Source organism: Phascolarctos cinereus, unplaced genomic scaffold (assembly GCF_003287225.1).
Source record: "Phascolarctos cinereus isolate Bilbo 61053 unplaced genomic scaffold, phaCin_HiC Scaffold_2;HRSCAF=192, whole genome shotgun sequence".
NCBI lineage: Eukaryota > Metazoa > Chordata > Mammalia > Diprotodontia > Phascolarctidae > Phascolarctos > Phascolarctos cinereus.
In genome coordinates this window covers 265627162-265651141 of record NW_027555625.1, presented here as the reverse complement: position 1 = coordinate 265651141, position 23980 = coordinate 265627162, and the positions used below count along the sequence as shown (strand labels likewise).

General features: G+C 40.0%; 1 protein-coding gene across 3 annotated transcripts in view; it reads left to right on the top strand.

Annotated features, from left to right (window-relative positions):
- FUBP3 (far upstream element binding protein 3) overlaps positions 1–23739 on the top strand; it is a 72894-nt gene extending 49155 nt beyond the window's left edge. Inside the window, exons 9-19 of one of the 3 annotated variants that reach the window (XM_020973553.2) lie at positions 67–171; positions 640–742; positions 1363–1463; positions 9196–9337; positions 14105–14265; positions 15086–15159; positions 15519–15599; positions 15803–15879; positions 19858–19929; positions 20892–21019; positions 22323–23739. In XM_020973553.2, the coding sequence (XP_020829212.1) occupies positions 67–171; positions 640–742; positions 1363–1463; positions 9196–9337; positions 14105–14265; positions 15086–15159; positions 15519–15599; positions 15803–15879; positions 19858–19929; positions 20892–21019; positions 22323–22331 (1053 nt within the window). In that variant the 3' untranslated portion in view covers positions 22332–23739. The other 2 variants (XM_078149994.1, XM_078149995.1) reach the window with 2 other exon arrangements.
- The last annotated feature ends 241 nt before the right edge of the window (positions 23740–23980 follow it).

Here is a 23980-nt window from a genome sequence, read left to right as displayed (position 1 = left end):
GAAAAGACTGTCAGATGTTGAACAAATATTCATGTGCCCTGATTTGTTATTTGTATGTTTATGCAGCAAGCAAGGGAAATGGTACTAGAGATTATCCGAGAAAAGGATCAAGCTGACTTCCGAGGCGTGCGCAGTGATTTCAGCTCCCGAATGGGAGGGGGCAGTATAGAGGTACACTTGAATTAGAAATTGTAATTGTTTGCTATCATGGGAAAAGGAATGAAGAGGGTCTCCTAGTGGGCATAGTAACAGTCAAATCTCTCTCAGTGGTTATTCATCATTTTCAGTGAATGGTGCTATTCACACCTCTTGTTTATAAATGTAGATAGGTTTTATGTTTCTGTGCATAACCACCTTTCCCTGACTTCTGAGATGTAGCAGGAAAGCTAGACAGGCTCAACGCTTTTTTTGAGTACTGCAGGTTAAGTGTTCAAATTGCGAAGAACCTGTTTTTATATGTGGAAACTTTTTAGATTATTTCATTAATGTGATAGAGTAGAATAGTTTTTATGCTATAAAATAATGATGTAAAAATCGAATCATCCCCAAGTATATTTCATGGCTTCTGCATCTGCAGTTAATGCCTATGTTTTTCTCCTAACTTTGTTGAGATTTTGTTTCTGTTCCTTCTCCTCTAAGGTATCTGTGCCTAGGTTTGCTGTTGGTATAGTAATAGGAAGAAATGGGGAAATGATCAAAAAAATTCAGAATGATGCTGGTGTAAGGATTCAATTTAAACCAGGTTGGTTATAATGTCATTCAGAAATCTTATTGTTTACAAACCTCTAGTTGCCAGACATCTGGCAAAAAGAATGTGTCCTCCTTTCCCTTTATGCATCCTTTGACTGATTGAGATGCTTTATTTTACCTTTTTTGTGGTGTGCAGTTTCACAGTTAAATTATTCTGTTTTATTTATATTCTGTTTTTTCTTCTTTTTTGTATTCACTTTTTAAATTCTATAACCAATTTAAAGTTGTCGTTATGTAAAACATAGGTTAGGGTTTTTTTTCCTTTACATAAGAACTTGTTTATACTTGAATACACCCAAAAAAAATGTTACAGAAATGCCCGCGGCTTTGCCTATCTATAAATCAGTCAGTTAATCAAATATTTTTAAAGAACCTACTGTGTGCTAGGCACTGTTCTAGCCACTGGGAATACAAGTACAAAGAATGGAAGCAATCCTTACAATGAGCTTATATTTTATTGGGAGGAAATAACTATATAAAAATATATACAGTGGTGAACTCACTGACTTCCATTTTTGGTAATTTTAGTGTAAATAATTGCGTATCAGTTCAACTTTTGCCTCCCTTGGGATTGGGGGATTTCAATTTAATCTCTCACTTCTTGTTCCACAGATGATGGGATTAGTCCTGAAAGAGTTGCACAGGTCATGGGACTTCCAGAAAGGTGTCAACATGCAGCACATGTCATCAGTGAGCTTATTATTACAGCACAGGTGGGTTCTGTTCTCTGGCATCAACTGTTTTAGCTACTCAAGTGGAAAATGGTCACCATTTCTATCAATGAACAATACAACATTTTAGAGGTTCCACTTAAAAATTCTGCATTGTATGAAATGAATTTATTTGTATTTCAGGTCTTCACTTCTACCTTTCCTGTAACCCACTTATTCCCTTTTTCATGCAAAAAAAATTTTTTTTTCCTTTTATATAGTCAACTCTTGGTTATCTAGAGTGGCTGGGAAAAACTAGAATATCAATTTCTAAATAATTAAAAGCTAACATACTTAATACTAAAACAGTGCTAAATACCAAAACAGCATAATCTTTGATTCAGAAAGCTTTTCAGGACCTTTTCAACTCTCAAGGATTATCATTTTGAATATAGTGTATCATTAAGGAGGCAGGGAAAGATCACTCTTTTGTAAATCTCCAAGTACTCTACAAACGTGAATTGTTGTTGATACAGTTTAACAAATATTTATTAAGACATTATGATGGTTGATGAGAATACAGAGACAAAAACAAAGGAACTTACCTTATCCTGAGATGAGTTAAATACAAGATAATTTGAAGAGGGAGATAGCATTAAAACTGAAGAGAATGAGATCAGGCTTCATAGAGGACATGGTGCTGGAGCTAAGCATTAAAAGGGAGTGTAAAGATTCTAAGAGATAGGAGAGCATTCTAGACATGAAGGATAGCTTGTGTGAATGGTGTCCATTAGACTTAATCTGTGGACTCTGTGATGTCAAATAATTGGTAATTTTCTTTAGAGAGGAGGTAGTATGATGTAATAACGAGTCACTTCACTTCTTTATGGTTCAGTTTCCTTAGTTATGAAATGAGAGAGTTGGACTTAATGGCTTCAAAATACCTTCCAGTTGTACATCTGTGATCGTAATAATGAAAGCACTAGACTCAAAATCAGCAGGGTTGGGTTATCGTCCTGGCTCTGCCACTGACTTGCCTTGTGACCTTAGACAAATTACTTCCTCTGTCTGGGCCTCAGTTTCTGGTTTTTTTAAATGAAGGCATTGGACAAGATGACCAGAAGGCTTCTTCTGCTCTCGTAGACTGTTCTGTGTAGCATTGCTCAAGACATAAAGGAAAATAGAGAAGTATGAAACATGGATGTTCAGTCATGGAATTCCTCTTCAGGAGTTCATGTTACCCCTGAGATAAAATATAAACTCTGTATATAATTTAGAACTTCTAAAGCCCTTTTCACCCTGGGCTTTACTGAACCTATCTTCCCAACATTATTGGGCCTTGCTCGATCTGCCATACTCTTTGATCCAGCCTTCTCTCTGGTTCCTTACACTCCCTCTTCTAGCTCCCTACCTTTATACTTGCCCTTCCCCATGCATACTCCCCCAAGAAATACACCTCAGCCTCCTGGAGTCCTTTCTTCCTTTAATACAACTCAGGCACCACCTTCTACATGAAACCTTTCTTTATCCCCCCTGACTCTTAATATCCTCCTTCCCAAGCTATCTTGTATTTAACTACTTTATATATGTATTCATACTTATTCACTTTAAATTATATTCACAGCTTGGAATGGTTTCATTCTTTGTACTTATACCCCTACGGCCTGGCACATAGTAGGAACTTAATAAACATTTGTCAATAATTAAAGTATTTATACTTCAGTTGGGGCTACAAGTAAAATGAATGAAACAATCCCTACTTGCAAAGAGCTTACATTTTAATGAGAGAGACAACAAAAACATATAAATATGTACAGAATAATTACAAATAAAATGAATAAAAATAAAAACAGAGAGGTTTGAGAGAGGGGGTACTAATAGTTGACGGGGTAAGGAAGGACTTCATGTAGAATCTGGTGTTCAGACTTCATCTTAATGGAAGAGAAGGGTTTAGAGTTGGAGGTGAGAAGAGCGTTTGTTCCAGATGTTAGGGAGTGGCTAGTGTACAGGCATGGAGATGGAGCTTCATGTATGAAGAAGAGGCCAATGTAGCTGGGTCACAGTGTGGGATAGGGAATAATGTATAATGAGGATGAGAATATATGTTAAGGTCAGTCTGTAAAGGGGTAAAAGCTAGGCTTATAAGGAATCTATATTTGATTCTAGAGGCTCTAGGAACCCACTTGACTTGATTTGAGTAGGAGTCGGTCAACGTGGTGGGCTCCACCCTTAAAGGAAAATTACTTTATCAGCAATGTGGAGGATGGGCTGAAGGAGAGAGACCAATTAGGAGGCCACTGAAATAATATAGGCAAAAGATAATGAGGATCTGAACTAAGATGGTGTGAGTAGAAAAATGGTTCAGATACAAGACATGTTGTAGAAGTAGAAATGGCAAGATTTGGCAACTGATTGGCCATGAGGGATGAGAAAAAGGGAAGAGCCAAACCTGAGAGACTAGAAGAATAGTGATACCTTTGTCAGAAATAAAGAAGTTAAGAAGTAAGATGAGTTTGGAGGGAAAGATAATGAGTTCTCTTTTGAGACATGTTGAGTTTGAAATGTCTAATAGGCAATTGGTGATACAGTATTGAAGCTCAGATCTAAAGGCTGAGCCTGGATATGGAGAACTGGGGATCATGATCATGGAGATGATCATTAAACTCATAGGAACTGAGAGAAGAATTGAAGGCTTAGGGGTAGAGTGTTGTGGTATTTACATGATATACCAGTAAAGAAAACTGAAGACTGAACAGTTAGGTAGGAAGGGGCCCAGGAGAAGGGATAGTATTATAATATCCCAGAAAGGAGAGAGTACAGAAATGGAAAATGTAGTCAACAGCATCAAATGTAGCAGATAGGCTGAGGATAAAAACTGAGAAAAGACCTTCAGATTTCAGTTAAGACACAGTGTGTTAACTTTGGAAAAGGAGTTGGGAAGCCAGATTGCAAAAAATTGAGGAGTGAGTGAAAGGAAAGGCAGTAATCACAGCTTTTTCAAGGAACTTGACTGAGAAAGGGAAAGGAGAGATGTGGGATCATAACTTGAAGGGATGATAGTGTCTAATAAAGATTTTATGGATTAGTATGTTGACTTAAGTGTGTTTGAAGGCAAAAGGATAATGATCTGTAAATACAAATTGAAAACTGGGGAGTTGGAAGAGGGGTAAGTTAAATTTGTAATCTACAAAAGAAGACAAAATGAAACAGAATCGATCCCATATAAAGGTCCTGGGCTTGGAAAGAACAAGGGCCACCTCATTATCAGAGACTTGGGGCAAAAGAGGAAGAGAGTAAGAAAATGATGTCAGTGGGGTTTTGAGATGAAGAGAAGATATCTTACATTTTGAATGGCCTCAGTTTTCTCAGTAAAGAGGTCTTCAACTGAGAGGGGTGGGGAAGGGGATGTTAGAAGCTTGAGAAGAAAAAAGATTTGGGAAATCTTTTGTGGAGAGTGAGAGTGAGTCTTGTTGTTCAGTCATGTCTGACTCTTTGTTTTTTGTTGTTGTTTGTTTTGTTTATTTATTTATTTTTAGTTTTCAACATTCACTTCCACAAGATTTTGAGTCCAAATTTTCTCCCCATCTCATTCCTCCTCCCACCCCAAAATGGCATGCATTCTGAATACCCCTAATCTGCTCTCCCTTCTGTCTCTCCCTGCCTTCTCTTATCCCCTTCGCCTTCAATTTTCCTGTAGGGCAGGATAGATTTCTATACCCCATTTCCTGCATATCTTATTTCCCAGTTGCATGTGAAAACAGATTTTTTTTAACTTTTGTTTTTAAAATTTTGGATTCCAAATTTTCTCCCTTCCTTCCTCCCCACCCACCCTCATTGAGAAGGTAAGCAACTCAATACAGGTTATACATATGTAGTCATGCAAAACACTTCCATAGTAGTCATGTTGTAAAAAATTAAGCATATTTCCCTTCATCCTATCCCACCCCCCATTTATTCTATTCTCTCTTTTGACCTTGTCTCCCTTTAGAATTGTTTGCTTCTGATTACCCCCTCCTCTAATCTGCCCTCCCCTCTGTCATCTTCCTGCTGCCTTGTCCCATTCCCCTGACTATTTTCTGTGGGGTAAGATAGATTTCCATACCCAATTGAGTGTGTATGTTATTCTCTCCTTGAGCCAAATCTTATGAGAAAAAGATTCACTCATTCCCTCTCACCTTCCCCCCATTTCCCCTCCACTGTAAAAGCCTTTTCTTGTCTGTTTTATGTGAGATAATTTACCCCATTCCACCTCTCCCTTTCTCCTCACAGTATAATCCTCTCTCGCCCCTTAATTTTTTTCTCCAGATATTACCCCTTCATCTTCAACTCACCCTGTGCCCTCTATCTATCTATCTATCTATCTATCCATACATACATACATATAATTTTTTCCCCCAACTATCCTAATACTGACAAAGGTCTCATGAGTTATAAATATCATCTTTCCATTCAGGAATGTAAACAATTCAGTCTTAATAAGTCTCTTATGATTTCTCTTTCCTGTTTACCTCTTTATGTTTCTCTTGAGTTTTGTATCTGAAAGTCAGATTTTCTATTCAGCTCTGGTCTTTTCATCAAGAATGCTTGAAAGTCCTCTATTTCACTGAATGTCCATTTTTTCCCCTGAAGGACTATGCTCAGTTTTGCTGGGTAGGTGATTCTTGGTTGGTAGTCCTATCTCCTTTGCCCTCCGGAATATTGTATTCCAAGCCCTGCGGTCCCTTAAGAAGCTGCTGCTAAATCTTGTGTTATCTTGATTTGTGTTTCCACAATACTTGAATTGTTTTGTTCTGGCTGCTTGCAGTATTTTCTCCTTGACCTGGGAACTCTGGAATTTGGCTACAGTATTCCTAGGAGTTTTCCTGTAGGGGTCTCTTTCAGGAGGTGATCGGTAGATTACTTCAATTTCTAGTTTGCTCTGGCTCTAAAATAACAGGGCAGTTTTCCTTGATAATTTTTGAAAGATGATGTCCAGGCTCTTTTTATGATCGTGGCTTTCAGATAGTCCAATAATTTTTAAATTCTCTCTCCTGGATCTGTTTTCCAGGTCAGTTGTTTTTCCACTGGGATATTTCACATTCTCTTCTACTTTTTCATTCTTTTGGATTAGTTTTACAGTGCCTTGATTTTTCATGTACTTGCTAGCTTCCAACTGCTCCATTCTAATTTTTAAGGAAGTATTTTCTTCAGTAATGTTTTGGACTTCCTTTTCCATTTGGCCAATTTTGCTTTTTAGAGCATTCTCCTCATTGGCTTTTTGGACCTCTTTTGCCATTTGGGTTAGGCTATTTTTTAAGATGTTATTTTCATCAGTATTTTTTTGAGTCTCCTTTAATGTCACTCAGTTTTTCCACTACTTCTCTTACTTGCTTCTCAAAATCCTTTTTGAACTCTTCCATGGCCTGGGACCGATTCATATTTTTCCTGGAGGCCTTGGATGTGGGATCTTTGACTGTGTTGTCTTCTGGTTGTATGTTTTGATCTTTGTTACCAAAGAAAGATTCTATGGTCTGATTCTTTTTGTGCTGTTTGCTTATGATCCCAGCCAATTACTTGAGTTATAAACTCTTTGTTAAGGTAGGAGTCTGCTTCCAGTGTGGAGAATGTATTGTCCCAAGCTTCGGGGGTTTTGTGCAGCTGTTTTCAGAGATACTTCTAGGGACCTGAAAATTTTCAGTTCTTCCAAGGTGCTGTGATCAAGAGCGAGATGTTTACTCCTTTCCTGGACTGTGCTCTGGTCTATGAGTGACCACAAGCACTCTTTTCTATCTTGGAACTGTGAGGAGAATTTCCTCTCCACAGCCACTACAAGCTCCACCACGCCAGCACTCCTCCTTTCCCCAGGACCACCACCCAGAACTGTGACCCAGATCCAAGCATGGGCAAAGCAAGAGAATCCTGCACCAACAGAGAGATCCCTGCAATCCCTCTCTGATCAGCCACTCGATTCCCCCTCAGTCTGTGGGCCAGAAGCTTAGGAGGCAGCCGCTGCCCTGGGGCCAGGCTTAGGGCCTGGGACTGGGACCCTGCGCTTCTCTCTCTCACTGCAGACACAGACTTCTCCCACAGACCTTCTGAGTTGTCTTTGGCGTTCTTGGGTTGAGAAGTCTGGAAACCACCACAGCTGCCCGTGATTCAGTCCTCTGAGGCCTGCTCCAGGTTCGTGGCGGTTTGCTGTGGCCTACGTGCCCACGCCAAGCTGCGCTCCTCTCCCAGCTCAGCAAGATATGCCTTTCCGATCAATCATCCAGATTGTCTTGGGCTCGAAATTTGTCTTTTTGTGGATTCTGCTGCTTTAGATTTTGTTTAGAGACATTTTTTATAGGTATTTGGAACAGTTTGGGGGAGAGCTCAAGCAAATTGCTGCTTTTACTCTGCCATCTTGGCTCTGCCCCTTGTGTCTGACTCTTTGTGACCCCATTTAGGGTTTTCTTGGCAAAGATAATAGAGTGGTTTGCCATTTCCTTTGCCAGCTTATTTTACAGATGAAAAAACCGAGGCAAATAGGGTTAAATGACTTACCCAGGGTCACATAGCTAGTAAGTGTCCGAAGTCAGATTTGAATTCAGGAAAATGAGTCTTCCTGACTCCAGGCCTGGTATTCTATCCACAGTGCTATCTAGCTGATTAAGAAGTCAGGAAAGAATAAAAAGATTGTCTTCAAGAAGCTTCTCTTTTTTGTTAGTTGCTCTATAAGTGGCTTTTTAAAAATTAGTTCCTAATGTCAACTTGCCTATTTACCATTTGTGTAAAGTATGCAAACAAAATCAGCTTACCTGATTTAGAGGGTTTCTAGAGAAATATGCACAAATAGAAGAAAACTTTGTCAACAGTAGGCATTTTTTTTTTACTGTTCTGAATTGGTCTGGTAAAGCAGCACCCTCTCATGAAGGAGAGGAAAGAACTGCAGCCTGATTGCATTTGTTTTTAATGTCACCATTTTGAAATGTGGCAGGACCAAAGTGTTTGACATAGTAGACAGTGATTGGAATGGGATTTGTGCACTCTGAATGTTAAAAGAAATCTTCTTCTGTAGGTGCCTGTCTTTGCGCACTGTTCTGTGATCACTGAACAGTGTGAAACTGTGTTTCAGAGAAATCTTCTCTCCAGCATCAGGCTGTGGGTAAAGGGGACAGCTCTTGTCCCTTTCAGAACCTGTCTTCTGTGGTCACTGTTTAACACATCTTTGTGCCGGCCCTTGGGAGTGGCATTGCAGATAAAAAGAAAAAAATAATCCTTTGATTCTTCCTGCTTGTTAGATTGCAAGGTCTTCTGAATTATAGAGCATTGTCTGTATGCCAGCCTAGTTAGGGGAGGGTTAGAAACCATAAACTGTCACTCAGTCTTCCCTTTCAAATGTCGATAGCTCTTTAGTGTCTAGCGTCTGACTTCTGATAATCACAGCATGTGTTAGCCACAGGAAAGAAACCTCAAGGTTGGATAAAACCAGGCTCTCAGTTCTAACAGATCAAGTCCAGCAATTAAAACACAGGAACAAGGTAGTTGAGCTTTTAACTTTTTTATCCAAACACTTATTTTATTTTAATTTATTTATATTTACATACATTTATCTGCTCAGTTCCTCCTCTGATGGTGATTTGAATTAATTCCATTTTTATGGAACCCTTAATAGTCAGAAACATGAGAAAGTGCCTTGCTGCTCCATACCTGGAGGTACAGCATCGATTATTTAGCCTGTCATTTAACCTCACTTTTAGTAGAAGAGACTAAAAATTAGTGGTGGTGGTAGTTGTGAGTGGTGAGAGTAGTCACTAAAACTTTGCTTTCTTCCCAGGAACGCGATGGTGTAGGAAGCCTCTCTGTACCCAGAGGAAGAGGTCGTGGCCGAAGTGATTGGAGTGTCGGGGCACCTGGGGGGCTGCAGGAGGTCACCTACACAGTCCCAGCAGACAAATGCGGCCTCGTTATAGGCAAAGGTAAGAAAACCCTACTGGATTTCCATTTCCTTTTTCATACCACCTCACACCAGTACTTCTAGAGTCTGAATTTGTTTAATTAATTCCATTTGCCTGCCTAAAGTTATCTCGTCCAACCTCATCATTGTACTGATCAATCAACAAGCATTTATTAAGCACCTTACCATATGCTAGGCCCTGGGATACAAAGGCAAAAGGGAAATGGGCCCTGCCCTCAAGGAGCTCACGTTTTTGTGAGGGGACTGATGCCCAGAGTGCCTTGCCAAAGGTTACAAGTTGGCAGCCAGGCCCAGCATCAAGTCTTGTGACTCCATATTTTTCATTCATTTTCCTGCATCATTCAAGGTCCTAGATGTATTGAGCTAGTCTGAATTGTTAAGAAAATGGTATTGAAGTTAACTTTCAAATAATTTGAATAGTTAGGTAGGATATTTTTCTCAGATGAAGACCTCTCAGGAGTGATGTCACAGCTTCTTAGAAAGCATGAGACCAAGAAGTGCTGGATTCAGGTTCTGCCTCTGACGCTTACTACCTGTGGTAACCATGGATGGCAAGTCAGCCTTTAAAATCTTCAGTTTCCCTATCTATAAAATGCAGCAGGTATCTGCTGCATAAAATTGTTGTGAAGGATCAAAGGAGATCATATTCATAAAGTGCTTTACATACTTTAAAGTGCTGTAGCAACCTCAGTGGTTGTTCTTGGACCATAGACTGTTAGAGAGAAGAATCCAGGCCCTTCATTTCATAGGTGAGGAAACTGAGGCCCAGAAAAGGAGTCTAGCAAATGACCAAGCACTGATTAGAACCCAGGATTCCTGATTTCTGCTTTTTGTCTTAGACCACACTGCTTGTCCTAACTGCCTATGGTATTTTGGCTTTGATGACACAGCATGTGAAACTAGCTTTTTTTTTTTTTCAGCACTTCTTAAAATGAACAACAGATACCCTGTAGAGAAAAATTAAAGTGGATGGGCTTGCTTTGTAGCCAGTGAATATTTGGCAGTCTCCTTATCCTCGTCCTTTAGTATGTGATGTGGGAAATATATAGCATACACTTCTTGGTTGGTGATCTCATACTTTTTAACTTCTATGTAGACATTGAGGAGACAAGTTGAATGGAGCAATAAGGATCTAAATACAAGTCCAAAGAATATTGTTCCTTGACATGAGCCAGGTGCTTCCAGCTTCTTTGATCTTTTGGTGAGCCTGTATCATTGCTCCATTAGTAGCAAGAAATCAACATAGAGGGTTGGGTTTCATAAATATAAGGTTTATATGAATGTAGTCTTAATCTTTCATCTAACACTCTCTTCCTGATTTAATCGTTTTATCATCTATCCTAAATTAGTGTTTAGAGACAGAAATCATTCTTCTTAATGTCAGAGAACCAAACTTTAAAGTTGACTTCTTGTGAATTACCCATCTACTCCTAAGAATTGAATGATATACTTTTTAAGAAAAGAAGTAACCTTAATTTTATCTCTAATTTATTATTTATTGTAATGTCACTTTTGAGATAGCAACATTAGTGAGTTCTCTTTAATTCCTGGGAGAAAAGAAGAATGGGAGAGCAGAGCTTTGTCTCAAGCCCCATGCTTTACCAGAAACATGGTGCCAGAACACCACAAGAAAGGGGTGGTAAATTACCACCACCACCCCCAGCCCATTCTAAATAACTCTTCTATTAACTATTCTTTTGCAGGTGCAAGAATGACCATTTTGTTTGTTTTAACTGTCTAGTCGGTGTTACCTGTCTTAGACTGTAAGCTTTTAGAAAGTAGGAACTGTGTCTGTGTAATTTATTTTGTATATCTCACTGACATTGTATCAATAAGTATGGTTCATTGACAATAACAAGTTTGATATCTCCCTCTCCTCCCCTGCCAGTTGGATGATTTGAGACCAAATCTTGTTGATATCTATAGGTTGCAAATTATTATTGATCTTGATACAGTTTCTTTTACTTTTAAAGATGAGCTGTAAATGATATTTGATTTTTTCCACTTTAGATATCAGCGAAGCTTCTGTGTCTTTATCATTTGAATTTCTCTCAGTTAGCAAAAGCGTGATACTTTAGAATTACCACCATGTTCTTTGTCCTCTTGCAAATCATCCTGAATCAACTGGATGAGCTAGAATGAATAAATGGAAAGATTCCTCTCTCATTATCTTTTCCTCCTCCCTCCATTTTTTTTTCTCCAAGAGCTTGGCTAGGTATAGTATCTTATGCTTTTTAAAGATGTTCGGGATGTGGTTGAAGAAGGGCACCCATACAAATGTCAAGCGCTCCCTCTGCGAGTTGGTGCTTGAAAACAAACTGCAGCTTCTTTGGGCCCCTAGCTGGATTTCCATGATAAACACAGCAATATTGACAGATAATGTGGCCAGCCCGGCTCTTGTCAGCCCAGCCTTTTAGCAGGTTTGATTAATTGCTTTACGATTTCACGTCCAGCTGGGGGGCCACTGGTGGGTCGTTTCTGCCCCCCATCAGGTGGAACAATGTAGCAGGCTGTTGAATCAGTCTATAGACAGCCACCATGTGCCAAGCGGGTGACCTCATTTTGAAGGAAGATGAACTTAAATTAACTCCTTCCGGCCGTGCAGCATAGTGTTGACTGCCTTGCCTTATTAGCATGCTCCCAAGGCCTAAGCAAAGAATCCCTAGGGCTAGGGTCGCAAATGCTACTGTTTTCTGGAAGCAAGGAGATATTAGCTGACTGGAGACTGCAGGGCTTTGAGAGCAAACATGCACAGTTTTGTGCATAAACCTTGAGATCATATTACCTTGACCTAAGAGGAAGATGGTACTGGCAAGGGCTTGGTGGGCTAATGAGACCTACAGAACCATGGCTTTCCCTGAAAGATGACCTTGTAGCCTTCCTTGTTTTGATATAATAACCTGAAAACCAATTGACAAATAAAGCTGTTGTCCCATTTTGTGAGTCAATGAAAATAAAATTCCATGACTCTTTTGATAGAATGACTCCTGAATAAAATATGGTATTTATAGTACCAGGGAGTGAGATTGTGCTTTACCTGTAAGCGAACAAAGCTTAAAGAATATTTTAAATAGTCGTGTTGTCACCTATAATTTGCATATAGAGTAGGAAAAGATGGGAACTTTATACAATTCTAGTAGTTCTTCAATAAAAGCCTGAGAATATTCAAAACTTTGAGACCTATTTGATAAATTACTATGTTATTTAAAACCACTTTGTACAACAGACTACTCAAGCAAATGTTAAGTGAAACTTTGAACAAATTACCAACTAATTCTCAGTTTTGTAAAATGGTGTATCGCCTTTATCTTCAGCATACCAGACTATAGGTCTGTTGCTGTTGTCAGTTACAAAGGCAAGGTTTTGGGGTTGGTTTGTTTTTTCGGGTTATCTTGCTGGAGAATGCAACTCTTGTTGATTCCCCCAAATGTCTTTGAAAACCTAATTGCTTGAGGAGTTATTCTGAAATGACTTTCCCTCCCTGAATATGGAGGAGGGAAGGGACTAGGGCAAAGGAGAATGCAAAGGTTGGAATGTTAAAAAGGTCAAGAGTATGTTACAAATGAACAAATGTAGCCCCTGTGCCCATAAGTTTTTTTTTAACTTTATATGAGAAATATGGAAAATCTTAAAAGGAAAAGAAATGTTTAAATATGGATTAGGGACAGTTACTGCTCTGTAGCAGTTTTTCAGTGATTATTTTCCCCCTAGATTTACAAGACTGGTGCTATAAGTTTTCCCTCTATTCTCTCCCCCCCTCCCTTTTTTTTTTCTTCTCCAGTTGAGTGGAGCTGATCTGTAAGTTCTGTGAAATTTCAAAAGAAGAATTGAACCATTGTAATGCTGGCTGGAGCTTTTGTTAAGCAAATTTCATTAAGAGACTGGGACTCTCACAGGTTTTTCAAAAAGTCCAACTAAATTTTCATTAGCCCTGCTCCACCCAGTGTTCTTATGTACACTGTAGTGGTATGGCTCCCTGTCTAGATCCATTCCCTATGGACACAGTGACTTTAGAAGTGACAGGATGGTATATTAAAGGCCTTAGTGGGAGCCAAGAATTGTTCGGTCCTTTGCCTGGCCGTTTGACCTGTGCAGGGAGGGGAGAGCTGCTGGGGTGGCCTGTGTGTTTTGGTTGAAGGCCCCCATTGTACAATGGAGGAGCCATCAGAAAGTCATTCTTATACTGAGAAAACAGATTGTAACTTATCAGAGGGACAGAGTTGCTGACTAAACACACAGTCCTTTTCTTGGGCCTGGGGTTCGTGTGATGATAATATTAGAGAGCAAACAAAATCTACAGATATTTATTGAGCACCTACAGTGTGATGCAGTGCAGTTGTGTTAGCTTTTGGAATTTGGTAAGGGACTTTCCCCCTTTTAGATAGTAAATTCCGGTTTTACATTATACATGTAGGATACGTGCATTCTAGTTGGTCAGCAGCTCAGTGCCAGTAAAGGGGTTCTGATGGCCACTGTTCTGCTGATTTTTCCCAGTATTAGTGATCTTACCATGTTCCACATAATCAACCTATTACCAGCAAGTTCTCAAGTGCCAACAAACAAATGGCTGCCTCCTTGGAGCAGTGCTGTTCCTGTAAAACAGTTCAACATTTCTATTTGCTCTGTGTATGTCTTGGTTCTTAGAAAACGTTTTTTCATGCTGGTGCTAAAGTAAAGGATGCAAAAGAGAAAGAAATGTCTGATTTGTTAGCCGGTATCAGAATCACGCCTCATTTATTCTCTGCTGTATTCTTTTTTTCTACTACAGGGGGTGAGAATATCAAAAGTATAAACCAACAGTCAGGAGCCCACGTGGAACTTCAGCGGAATCCACCTCCTAACACAGACCCCAGTGTGCGGATATTTACCATCAGAGGCATACCACAACAGATTGAACTTGCCAGACATCTCATAGATGAGAAAGTTGGTGTACGTACAAGGCCCTTTTTCCCACCTTTGGGCTGTTCATAGAATAATCTGTTGGCTGTCTGGTGCCTTCCCACTACTTCCCTAAGAACATTTTTGCTTCCTGTGCCATTCAGTAGTTCCTCACACTGTTTTGGTGAGCTTGGTTGGGCAGATGGGTTATCCCCATTTTACTGAGGGTAAAGTCTGAGGCACAGAAGTTGATAACGGTCATGGACCAGTGAGTGAAGCATTTTAGACGCACCAGCTCTTCACTACCCCAATTCTCTGCCTGTTTTCCAGGCTAGATGGGGCTAATGCTTTGCACCCAGCACTGCCCGCCTGGCCTCTTGTTGGCATTGTATTGGTAGCCAGACATGCAGATGGTTTTCATTGACTCTGGCTTTAGTTTCAGGCACCTCAAAGCAGATAAACAAAGGGAGTGTTGATGGAGGAAAGATTTGCCACTGCTCACCTCAAAGGGGACATAGAATTGCAGAAAGAGACTTGGGCCAGCCTTAATTGACGGGAGAGTCAAGCAGGTTGGTCCATATACACAGGGTGATAAGCTAGGTTTGCTGTGGTGTTATCATCCTTAGACATAGTGGTACCATTATTTGCTGTTCTGTGATATTGTTCACCTGAGGGTGTGAAACCATTCTGCAAATAAAATTTTCTGTGGGGAAGAAAGGATAGATTTAGGGTTATGAGATATTTTTATTTCTTTTCTTTCTTTCTTTCTTTTTTTTTTTAACTTTTAAAGCTGATTTGGATTGGGAGGGTTTGGGCAGATTTTAGATGGGCAGTGAATAGGAAGTTAGAATTGTCATTGTGTCTGTGACAGGGTACCAATATGGGCGCACCTGGAGGCTTTGGTCAGAGTCCTTTCAACCAAGCACCTGCTACACCTCATCAAAAGTGAGTCTTTTACCCATGTTTTTGTAGAGAATTTTCTCTCAAGAATCCCTCCTGCCCACAGTTTCCCTCTTAGAGACTCTGCATTAAAAAGGTTGAAAATTTGGTAAGGGCATTACAGTTGAATAATGTCTTAAATTGTGCCACCACCCCATTTTCTAATCTCGGCCTTGGCCCTTAATGATGATTGACATCAGGGCTTTTCCAGGGTTTTTTTGAGGAGTCCTCTTTTCTAACACTATCATCAATAGACTAACTCCTGCCATTGCTAATGGGTTCTTAAACAGGGCTTTGGGGCCAGTCTATTCCATAACTTCCATCCTCAGCATTTTTATTTATTTAATTTTTTTGTGTCCATGTAGCACCTTTCCTCCGAGGAGCTCAGGGTGCTTTCCAAACATTGCTGCTAAAGTGAACGGTAACCCTCACAGCAACCCTGTGAGGTAGGTAAAATCAGTTATTTCATTCTAGTTCTCCTGCAGTTGGCAAACAACTTACAACAGAGCTTTAGCTTTGAGGCTTTGAGAAGTGGGTGGGAAACATAAAGAAAGAGAATTGAGTGAAAGAAAATGTGAGGGGAGGTGGGCACATGAGATGAAAAAGAAGCATGATAGACCAGAAAGAATGAATGTTTTGTAATCCACAGTGGTCCTCAGGCATTTATGACCCAGGGCTGGGGTAACACCTACCAGACGTGGCAGACGCCTGCACAGCAAGTCCCAAGTAAGTGACACTTCAGAGTCTGATGAAAAAAGATGCACATTTTCTCATGTGATGCAGGATGGATAGATCAGTGAATTCCTAGAGCCCTCTTGAGTATAAAAGGTAGCAAGGCCTTCCTGTAAAAAGGCAAACTACACGTAGACATGGCCAGCCAGAGGTAATTGGTCTGGAAAAACAGCTCAGTTCTTCTGCATTCCTCACTGGTGTGTTATGATAGGTTGGCTGCATTGAGTCCAACAATATTCTGATGCTTTCTTCACTATCTGTGCCTTTGCTCTTCCAAGATGTGTATCACTGGTTGACAGAGCTGGGAAACAGGGAGAGAGCCGGAACAGTGAGGCCCCAGTTGCTCCCTGCCCCAGATCACACAAGGACCCATGTCCCCTCCTTGTGGTTGACTACAGTTTGTAGGCAAGTGATGTGCTAGGGGTTGTGAAGAAGGTGGTGGAGAAAACTTAGAAGAGAAGAATCAACATCTCTCTTGCTGTTGCTCTCTGGGGTAGGAATTGAACTGAAGCCTCTCTCCTTTTCTGCTTTGTGTAGTTACTTTCTAGGTTTATTGGCTTTCATTCATTCTCTTTAACAGTCACCAAGCACTTGTCTTTCATGAATGGGTCATAAATATCCCATTTCACAAGACTTAAGAGTTTCCTTTGGACCAAAGCACTCTTACACTGTTGCTATTTAGCCAGGTCTCATGGTGAAAAGACTAAAGACACAGAACTCCCCAACACCACTGACTCTTTGCAGTTAGTCTTCTTGGGTCCCACATGGAGCCTCTCTCTTTGATTTAGACAACAGTCTCCCTCACTTTTGTACCTATCTTATCTCAGTGTCAGTGAGTTGTCTGCTCATCCTGTGTTGCAAATATGGTATAGCTTTTGGGTTCAGAGGATAGTCGGGGTGGGTGTGGGGAGATAGAGAATGGCAACCATTAAGCAGATGTTTAATCTTCCTTAAATTGTTGGGGGGGGAAGGGGAAGTGATCTGATTTCTGAGGTGGAGAGTTGGGTAACTCATCTTTGAGGAAGCTTGCCCAACCCTCCCGGTCTATATTCCCTTTATTGCTGCCTTAATTGGTTGTGTCTTGGGTGGCCCTTTGAAAATCCTTTTTTCGTATCTGAAAACTAAAATGACCTTTTAGACTTGGATTCCTTGGGTTCTCAATCCAGAGTCAGATTAGTCCTCAACCAGAAACCAGGTTTAGTTGTTTCTAACCCTTCTGTGTTATTGATGTTTGGAATGTGTTGCTGTCCCTTTTCAGCTGTTCCCAGAGATTTTTCTCATCTTAGCCTTGGTAAAACCCAGGTTTCTTTGACATATTGGAATCCTAACATATTTTTGTTTGGGAAGCATTCATTTTGACACTGCAGATTTTATGACCTGCAGCATACTGGTCTGTTATATCAAGTGTTCATAAGTGATGTGGGCTCTGTACATTGGAAATAAAGCAGTCCTGCTTCTAAGGTTATTGGCTTAGAAGTGAGGAGAATTCTGGTTGTGAGTTCAAGAATTCTGGGTTTCCTGGTCCACTAGATGTTATATGACAGGACTAGAAATCAGGAGTCCCAGGTTCTAGACCTGATTTCTCCACTCTAGCCTTGTGATAGAGGTTGTGCTCTTAGCCTCGTAAATTTCTTAGATCCCTTTCTATTTTAAGATTATAATTCTGTTGTTTTGGTTGGTTCATTGCTCAACCAGATGTCACTGTTTTTTGTATATCTGTGATAAAGGGAAATCCTTCCTAAAATACCAGAAAATTAGTTAGACATTTTTCTGAATGTGGCTGTATCTTAACTAGCAAAGAGCAACCTTTGGGTTAGCTAATGGCCAAAAGCCTAGCTGATCTTTTCTCATTCTGTGCTGTGGTGGAGGCAAATGCTGAACACCACACCCAGAAGAGTAGATGAGTTTAGATTGCTTACCAGTCAGTTCTGATTTTTTTCCCCTCCTTTGGAAAAATGAGAGAAATAAAAAATGTGAGTAATAAGAAAAATAAAAATATAAGAGCTTCACACTGGCCACTGATAGATGAGGTGGGGCAGTTGTCAAGGCAGACTTCACTGCATTGCTCACTGGCTAAAGATCAGGGTAGTTCCCAGTCATGCAAGGCATGAGAGATTATTCTTCAGAAACTACATAAATACCTATAGTTGAAAAATCTTAGGGGGCAGCTAGGTGGCGCAGCGGATAGAGCTCCGGCCCTGGATTCAGGAGGACCTGAGTTCAAATCCAGCCTCAGACACATAACACTTACTAGCTGTGTGACCCTGGGCCAGTCACTTAACCCCATTGCCTAGCCAAAAACAAACAAAAAAAAAAAGAAAAATCTTATTTTCTACATCCCAAATGTTCTTTTTTACTTAAAATCTTAAAGGAAATCTCACGGGGATGGGGGGAGGTGGTATTGATTCCACTGTCTTACCCGTCCATTAGTGTATTCCTGCCTGCCATCTGACTTCTCAGTCAACCCTTTGCCTTTTTAGAGAACCAGATCATTCCACTGCCAACATAAAGCACCTATCAAAAAAATGGTCTCCTCTACTCTTCCTTCATTCCCTCCTCCTTGGCCCTGTCCTTCTGCAGTGATGACTGTGGGGAAAGGAAGACCTCTTTTCCGAACCCCCATCCTTAACCTTGCATGCATTTGAATGTAATGGCTCTATCCTCCACATACTCCATCTTCAACCTTAAATAAATTAACTAATGGGTAAAGTATTTTGCCACGAAATGTATTTAGTGCTGTGACCTTTCAGCCTACTTTGGACTAGTTCTAATAAAATAAAAGGCATCAAAGGAGGGCCTTTCCTTTGTTGGTACTAGCAGGTGGACGGCCCTGACCTCAGCAGAAAGAAAGGTCCTGACTTATGGCTTTGGTCAAGCCTTTTAACCCTCTTTCATGCTCCTGGACAGGATGCTACTGCCCTGTTCCCTCTCGCCATTTATTATGTGTAACAATCTCCTTCCCCCCACTCTCCCTTTACTGATTGAAATCCTTTTGCAGCTTATGTTGCACTGTAGGACATGTACCCAGGAGAGAGTGAGAGAGAGTGTAAAGAGTTAGAATTAGCTTTCTTTAGAATTAGCTTTCTTTCTCTTATCCCTGGCCTTCTGTCTGCTCTCCCCAAAATGGAATTTGGAATAAAATAGGAATCTAATGTATGTAGAGGCTTCTGGCTAGAATTATAAGCTTTCCAACCTGGTTTCCGCCATACTGTGTGTGTGTTGGGGAGCAAGGGGAAATGAGGTTAGGGTTTGGACTGAGCTTTCTTTCTTGGATTTTCTTTAATTTCCTATGCTCAGTTTCTCTGAATATTTACTACAAGTCTGCTTGTCCAGCTGTACATAGTCTTTTGTCTTCAAATAGAAGAAAAAGATTATGCAAAGGGGTGGTGGTATTTTGCTCCCTCTCCCTATTTGAAGTCCAGTTGACCCTGTAAACAAAACCAACTCTGCTTCTCATGTTTCTCTCTTAGCCTCCTGTCTATTACCTGTTTTCATTTAAGGTATTGAATGCTAAATCACCTCAGAGTAGCCCACAGCCAATGTCTCTGTAGCCCCCTTCTTGGCACATTTCTTTAGGAAGCTTCTTTGCTTTCATAGCAGCCTACCCTGTTTTCTTTCTATCTTAGGGACGATTCCCCTCTCCCCACTAACTCAGCAGCTGTGCTCCATGCCTAACCTGGAGGAATACTCTTTGCACCCCTTCCCCACATAACCATGGGGCAAAAAATGTCTGTTTCTTGGATGGAGGTTCACGTCTTGGTCTCTTCCTCTTTTGTCCTGTCCTCCATCCTCTTCTAGCTAAGTCTTGCCTCTTTTTTCACCAAAAAACCAAAGCGTTGTTGTGAGGTATGTGCCCCACAGGCTTGTTGGTGTGGGTAAAAAATACACCAAGAAGCTCTGGGCAGTAGCTGGGCAGGAGGAAAAAACCCTCCTTTCCTCACTGGCCTGATTGTTTTTGTCCTCTTTAAACAGGCCAGCAGAGCCAGCAGCAGAACAGCCAGCCTGGTTACAGCAAGGCCTGGGAGGACTATTACAAAAAACAGAGTGAGTGGCTTTCTTCAAAGGCAGATGGCCAATGGCAAAGTGCCTTCTTGTCCCTCCTGAGCACACTTTAATTTACTGTGGATGGAGCATCTTCTTTTCCTCACCCCTTTTCCTCAGGAACTTCATATCAGTACCTTAACTTTGTTTCCCCGTTTTTCTTCTTGCCCTTTTGCCAGAATGGAGTTGTAACCCATCCAGGTTGCATCTCAGTTGGTATAGAAATGCCAACATTATCCCTTTCCTTTGCTGATTTTCACACTACTAATTCTCATTGAGCCTCTGAAAAGTGGTGGTTGCCTTAGAGTCCTGAAGTCCTTCTGCTTAATCCATATAACTGAATCACAAACTAAACCAGTCTTCAAAACACCTAGCAGATCAATTCAAATCAGGGCTAAATTGGTATGTTTTCTTAAATGATTGAGCTAGATGAATGAAATATTCTGGAAACTGAATTGAGGTCTCATGTGGTTTGAAGCCTTGATTCACATCACTTGCTAGTTGTGAGAGCTCAGGTTGAAGGTTGGTGAAGATGGGTAAACTAAAGATTTAGGGCTTAGGAATGTTGTGTGAAGGAGAATGATACTTCTTCCTCTGTCATTGAAAATTTCCTGGGTGTGGAAAAGAAAGGGGATTACTGAGGGGAATGGCTGAATGGCAAAAATGCAATGGTTTTAAGAAACTATTAGTGGGGAGGCAGCAATGGGAAGGGTAGAATTTTTTATTAAGTGTTTGTAATTTGTACCCATCAGCAAGCCAGCTTCAATCAGGTCCTTATGACCATCCAGCTCCTCAAAATTGAACTATCAGGCAATGTGAGCAGTGTTTCCTGATGTCCAGCAACATTTTAGGAAGGGAAGTATACAGTTAGATTTGAGCACTGTTTTACAGCTAATGTGGCTTGTCTTTGAATGCTCTGGTATGGGTGCCTTCAAATAATCTGCCTTTCCTCCTTTGTCAATCAGGCCATGCAGCCAATGCAGCTTCTCAGGCAAGTTCCCCACCAGACTACACCATGGCCTGGGCGGAGTATTACAGACAGCAAGCCGCTTACTATGGGCAAACGTTAGGGCAAGCTCAGGCCCACAGCCAGGTCTGTATTTCCCTGAACACAGCAGTATTCCTCTGTCTCGTCCCTTCCTCCCCCATCTTAGAATAGTTTGGTGAGTGAGTGGAACATTGGCATGCTGACCCATCAAAGCTCTGACCCCTTAGCTAGCCAGTGTCTCCATTGTCTCCTGTTGTTCTTCCATCCCAAAACATGGTGCTCTGATACTTGGGTCTTTGTAAAACTTGGACATGAGCAAAAAAAAAAAAAAACAAGTGTTAGCTGAGTAGCTTACAATAGCCAGGGAGAAATCCTAGTAGCCATTTCTGTTCAGAACTCCAGCTTACTTATTCTTTCTATACATGGGATCTTTTGGGCCAAAGATAACTGGAGTCAGTTTTGTAACCTAGTGGGGCAAACTCCTTCATATGGCCTAATAAATTGCCATCAATTTTTCAGTTGTATACAATGCAATCAAGAAAGTACATAGGCTTTCTAAGGTACTTCCACATAGGGAATGTGAAGAATTGAACTATATTGCCATTCTGAAAAAGTTGCCACTCTGTGATGTTTTCTGACATCGGGGGAGCTGGCTATTGAAATTGCTGTCACTTGGCTTAGAAAAGTGTTTAACAACAATGATTATCTAGCCCTGTCCTTTGTTCCAGGTCCATGAGGCACCTCCCAGATCAAGTAAAAGAGTGTTCTGTATTGGCTGCTCCTTGGGAGGCAGGGCTGAGGGGCACAAAGCCAGATTTTCTCAGCCTTGTACATTTCCAGCCTCTAATCCCATGGACAGGAAATCATCCTTCTGAAGTTTAATAATTAGACATTTTGATAGGTATTGAGGTCAATTGTCAGGCAACTAAAGGAAAAATATCCACAGGTTTTCTTGTTCCTTCTATAGCACTGCAAATCACAGTGTCCAATGATTCTACAAAATAATGGTTACCTCAACAGACCCTGTGGATGATATCCTTAGCAGCTGCCTAGAGGGCTCAGTAAGAATGGATAGTTGAGCTTTCCAAAGGCTAACAGAATATCCACAGGCTGGGAAGTGCTTGTACTTCTGTCTCGCCCCATGCTATTTTCCCATTTAGAAGAAAAACTCTGGAGCATCCTTCCTAAGCAGGGTTTTCTCTTACCATATCCTATGACATCAGTCCCATGGAGGGGGGAGGAGGTATTTCCTTGTACATTGACTCTGTTGTCTGTTTGGATGCTTGATATGGTGCCAGAGGGAGAGAAAGTGTGACCTGTCACCCACCCTGGGGACAAATGTTTCAGAAGTACTTACTTTAAAATCTACCAAGGAATAACTTTTCTTCTTTCTTCTTTCCCTCTACAGGAGCAGTAGAACAATGTCCTTATGGCAGTTTTTTTTCCTTGAAATCATTGTGAAAGAAAACCTTTTTGTAACAGAGGTTTCTAGATTTACAGAAGATTTTTTTTGTTCGTTTTTGTGAAACACTAGTTGTAGAATAATCTATACTGAACTTTTCTAAGAATCAGGAAAAATTAGTAATATACTAAACTTCATGAAAATGCTGGTAATCTTTTGATTTTGGTTTTTTTTTTGGGGGGGGCATTGTTTTGTTTTATTGTTACTTCCAAATTTGTAAACTTTGGGTTTCTTTTTGGAACAATGTCTGCAAATTCCAGGCACCAAAATATACCCCAGAGTAGTGACATTTCAGACATGGGAATTTTTTTTGTTTGGGGTTTTTTGTTTTGTTTTTTTCTTGGCGTGTTTCTCTTTTTCCTTTTTGATCTTTTCTGTTGCAACAAAGTGGCTTGGAAGTCTTAGGTGTTATGTAACAAATCCTAAAAAAATTTTTAAACAGTATTTAAATATTCTTAAATATGTAAATGCATTATTAAATGTTTTACTTCTAATTTCTTTTATTTTGGCTGTCTGATTTTATTGCATTTTTTTTAAAACTACATTATGTATTGTAATTAATTATGTGAATTCTGTATTGAAACAGTTAACTGTTTTGCTGTCAGACAGGTTAGGGGAGGGGGGGCATTTTGTAGGGTTTGTATAATTTCTAGAGTCTAAAGGGGTAATATAAAAAACATGTAATTTTTTTTAGCAGTACTTTTTTTCACATGTCCATTTTGGGTTGCATTTGTGTATCTAAGACCTCCAAGCTTGTTTTAAAAAATTTTAAAGACCTTCCTCTATGCTCTCAGAAATATAAATACTGTTATTTTTAATATTAAAAATAAATCAGCTACTAGTAACTTTAACAAACACTGTGGAACATTAAACCATATATAAGGTAGTAACTATTTTTTAATTCCTAGGTGTTTTTTTGCTTTTTTCATTTTTCTTTCAAATATTTTCATATCTAATATTTGTCAAATTACTTAGAAAAATAAATGATTCTAGTATTAACCACAGTATGCGCTAAATAATTTTGATTTAATAAAAGGGATAATATGATTTCTTACGTTTAGTGTTTTCTTGTACAGATAACTGTATTTTTAAAAGAAAAAAAACGGAACTGAAACTATTTTTTCTTGCATTTTTAATTGACCTGAGGGACATTCCGTTTTGAAATGTACTGAATTTATTGTTCGGTTTTTTCTCTTTCTTTTTATTTCCCTATAATGCTTGAAATGTCTAACTATAAAAAAAATGCAATTAAATAATGTTGAGCATGGTGTTTAAAACAAAATGTTCTTTTTATTTGACTGACAGTTGCATTTTACACTCTATATAATAAAATTTCCACAAGGCTTCTTGTGGGTGAAGTGTTTTTAGTCTGTTTTATTTTGCATTTTCTTGGTACCTCCCCTTCCCTTTGCCACCCCAAATGGAAAGAGGTCAGGAATGCTCGCTTGCTTTTAGACAACTGACTCACTTTGCATTATCTCCAACTTAGTTGCTACAGTGCATAGGCTTATATCTACTTCGTTAAACTAATTTCGCTTTAATGGCTTTGTATAATTTGATGTTATTGACTTGAGAGCCCTAATTACAATCAGCCCCTCTTACCT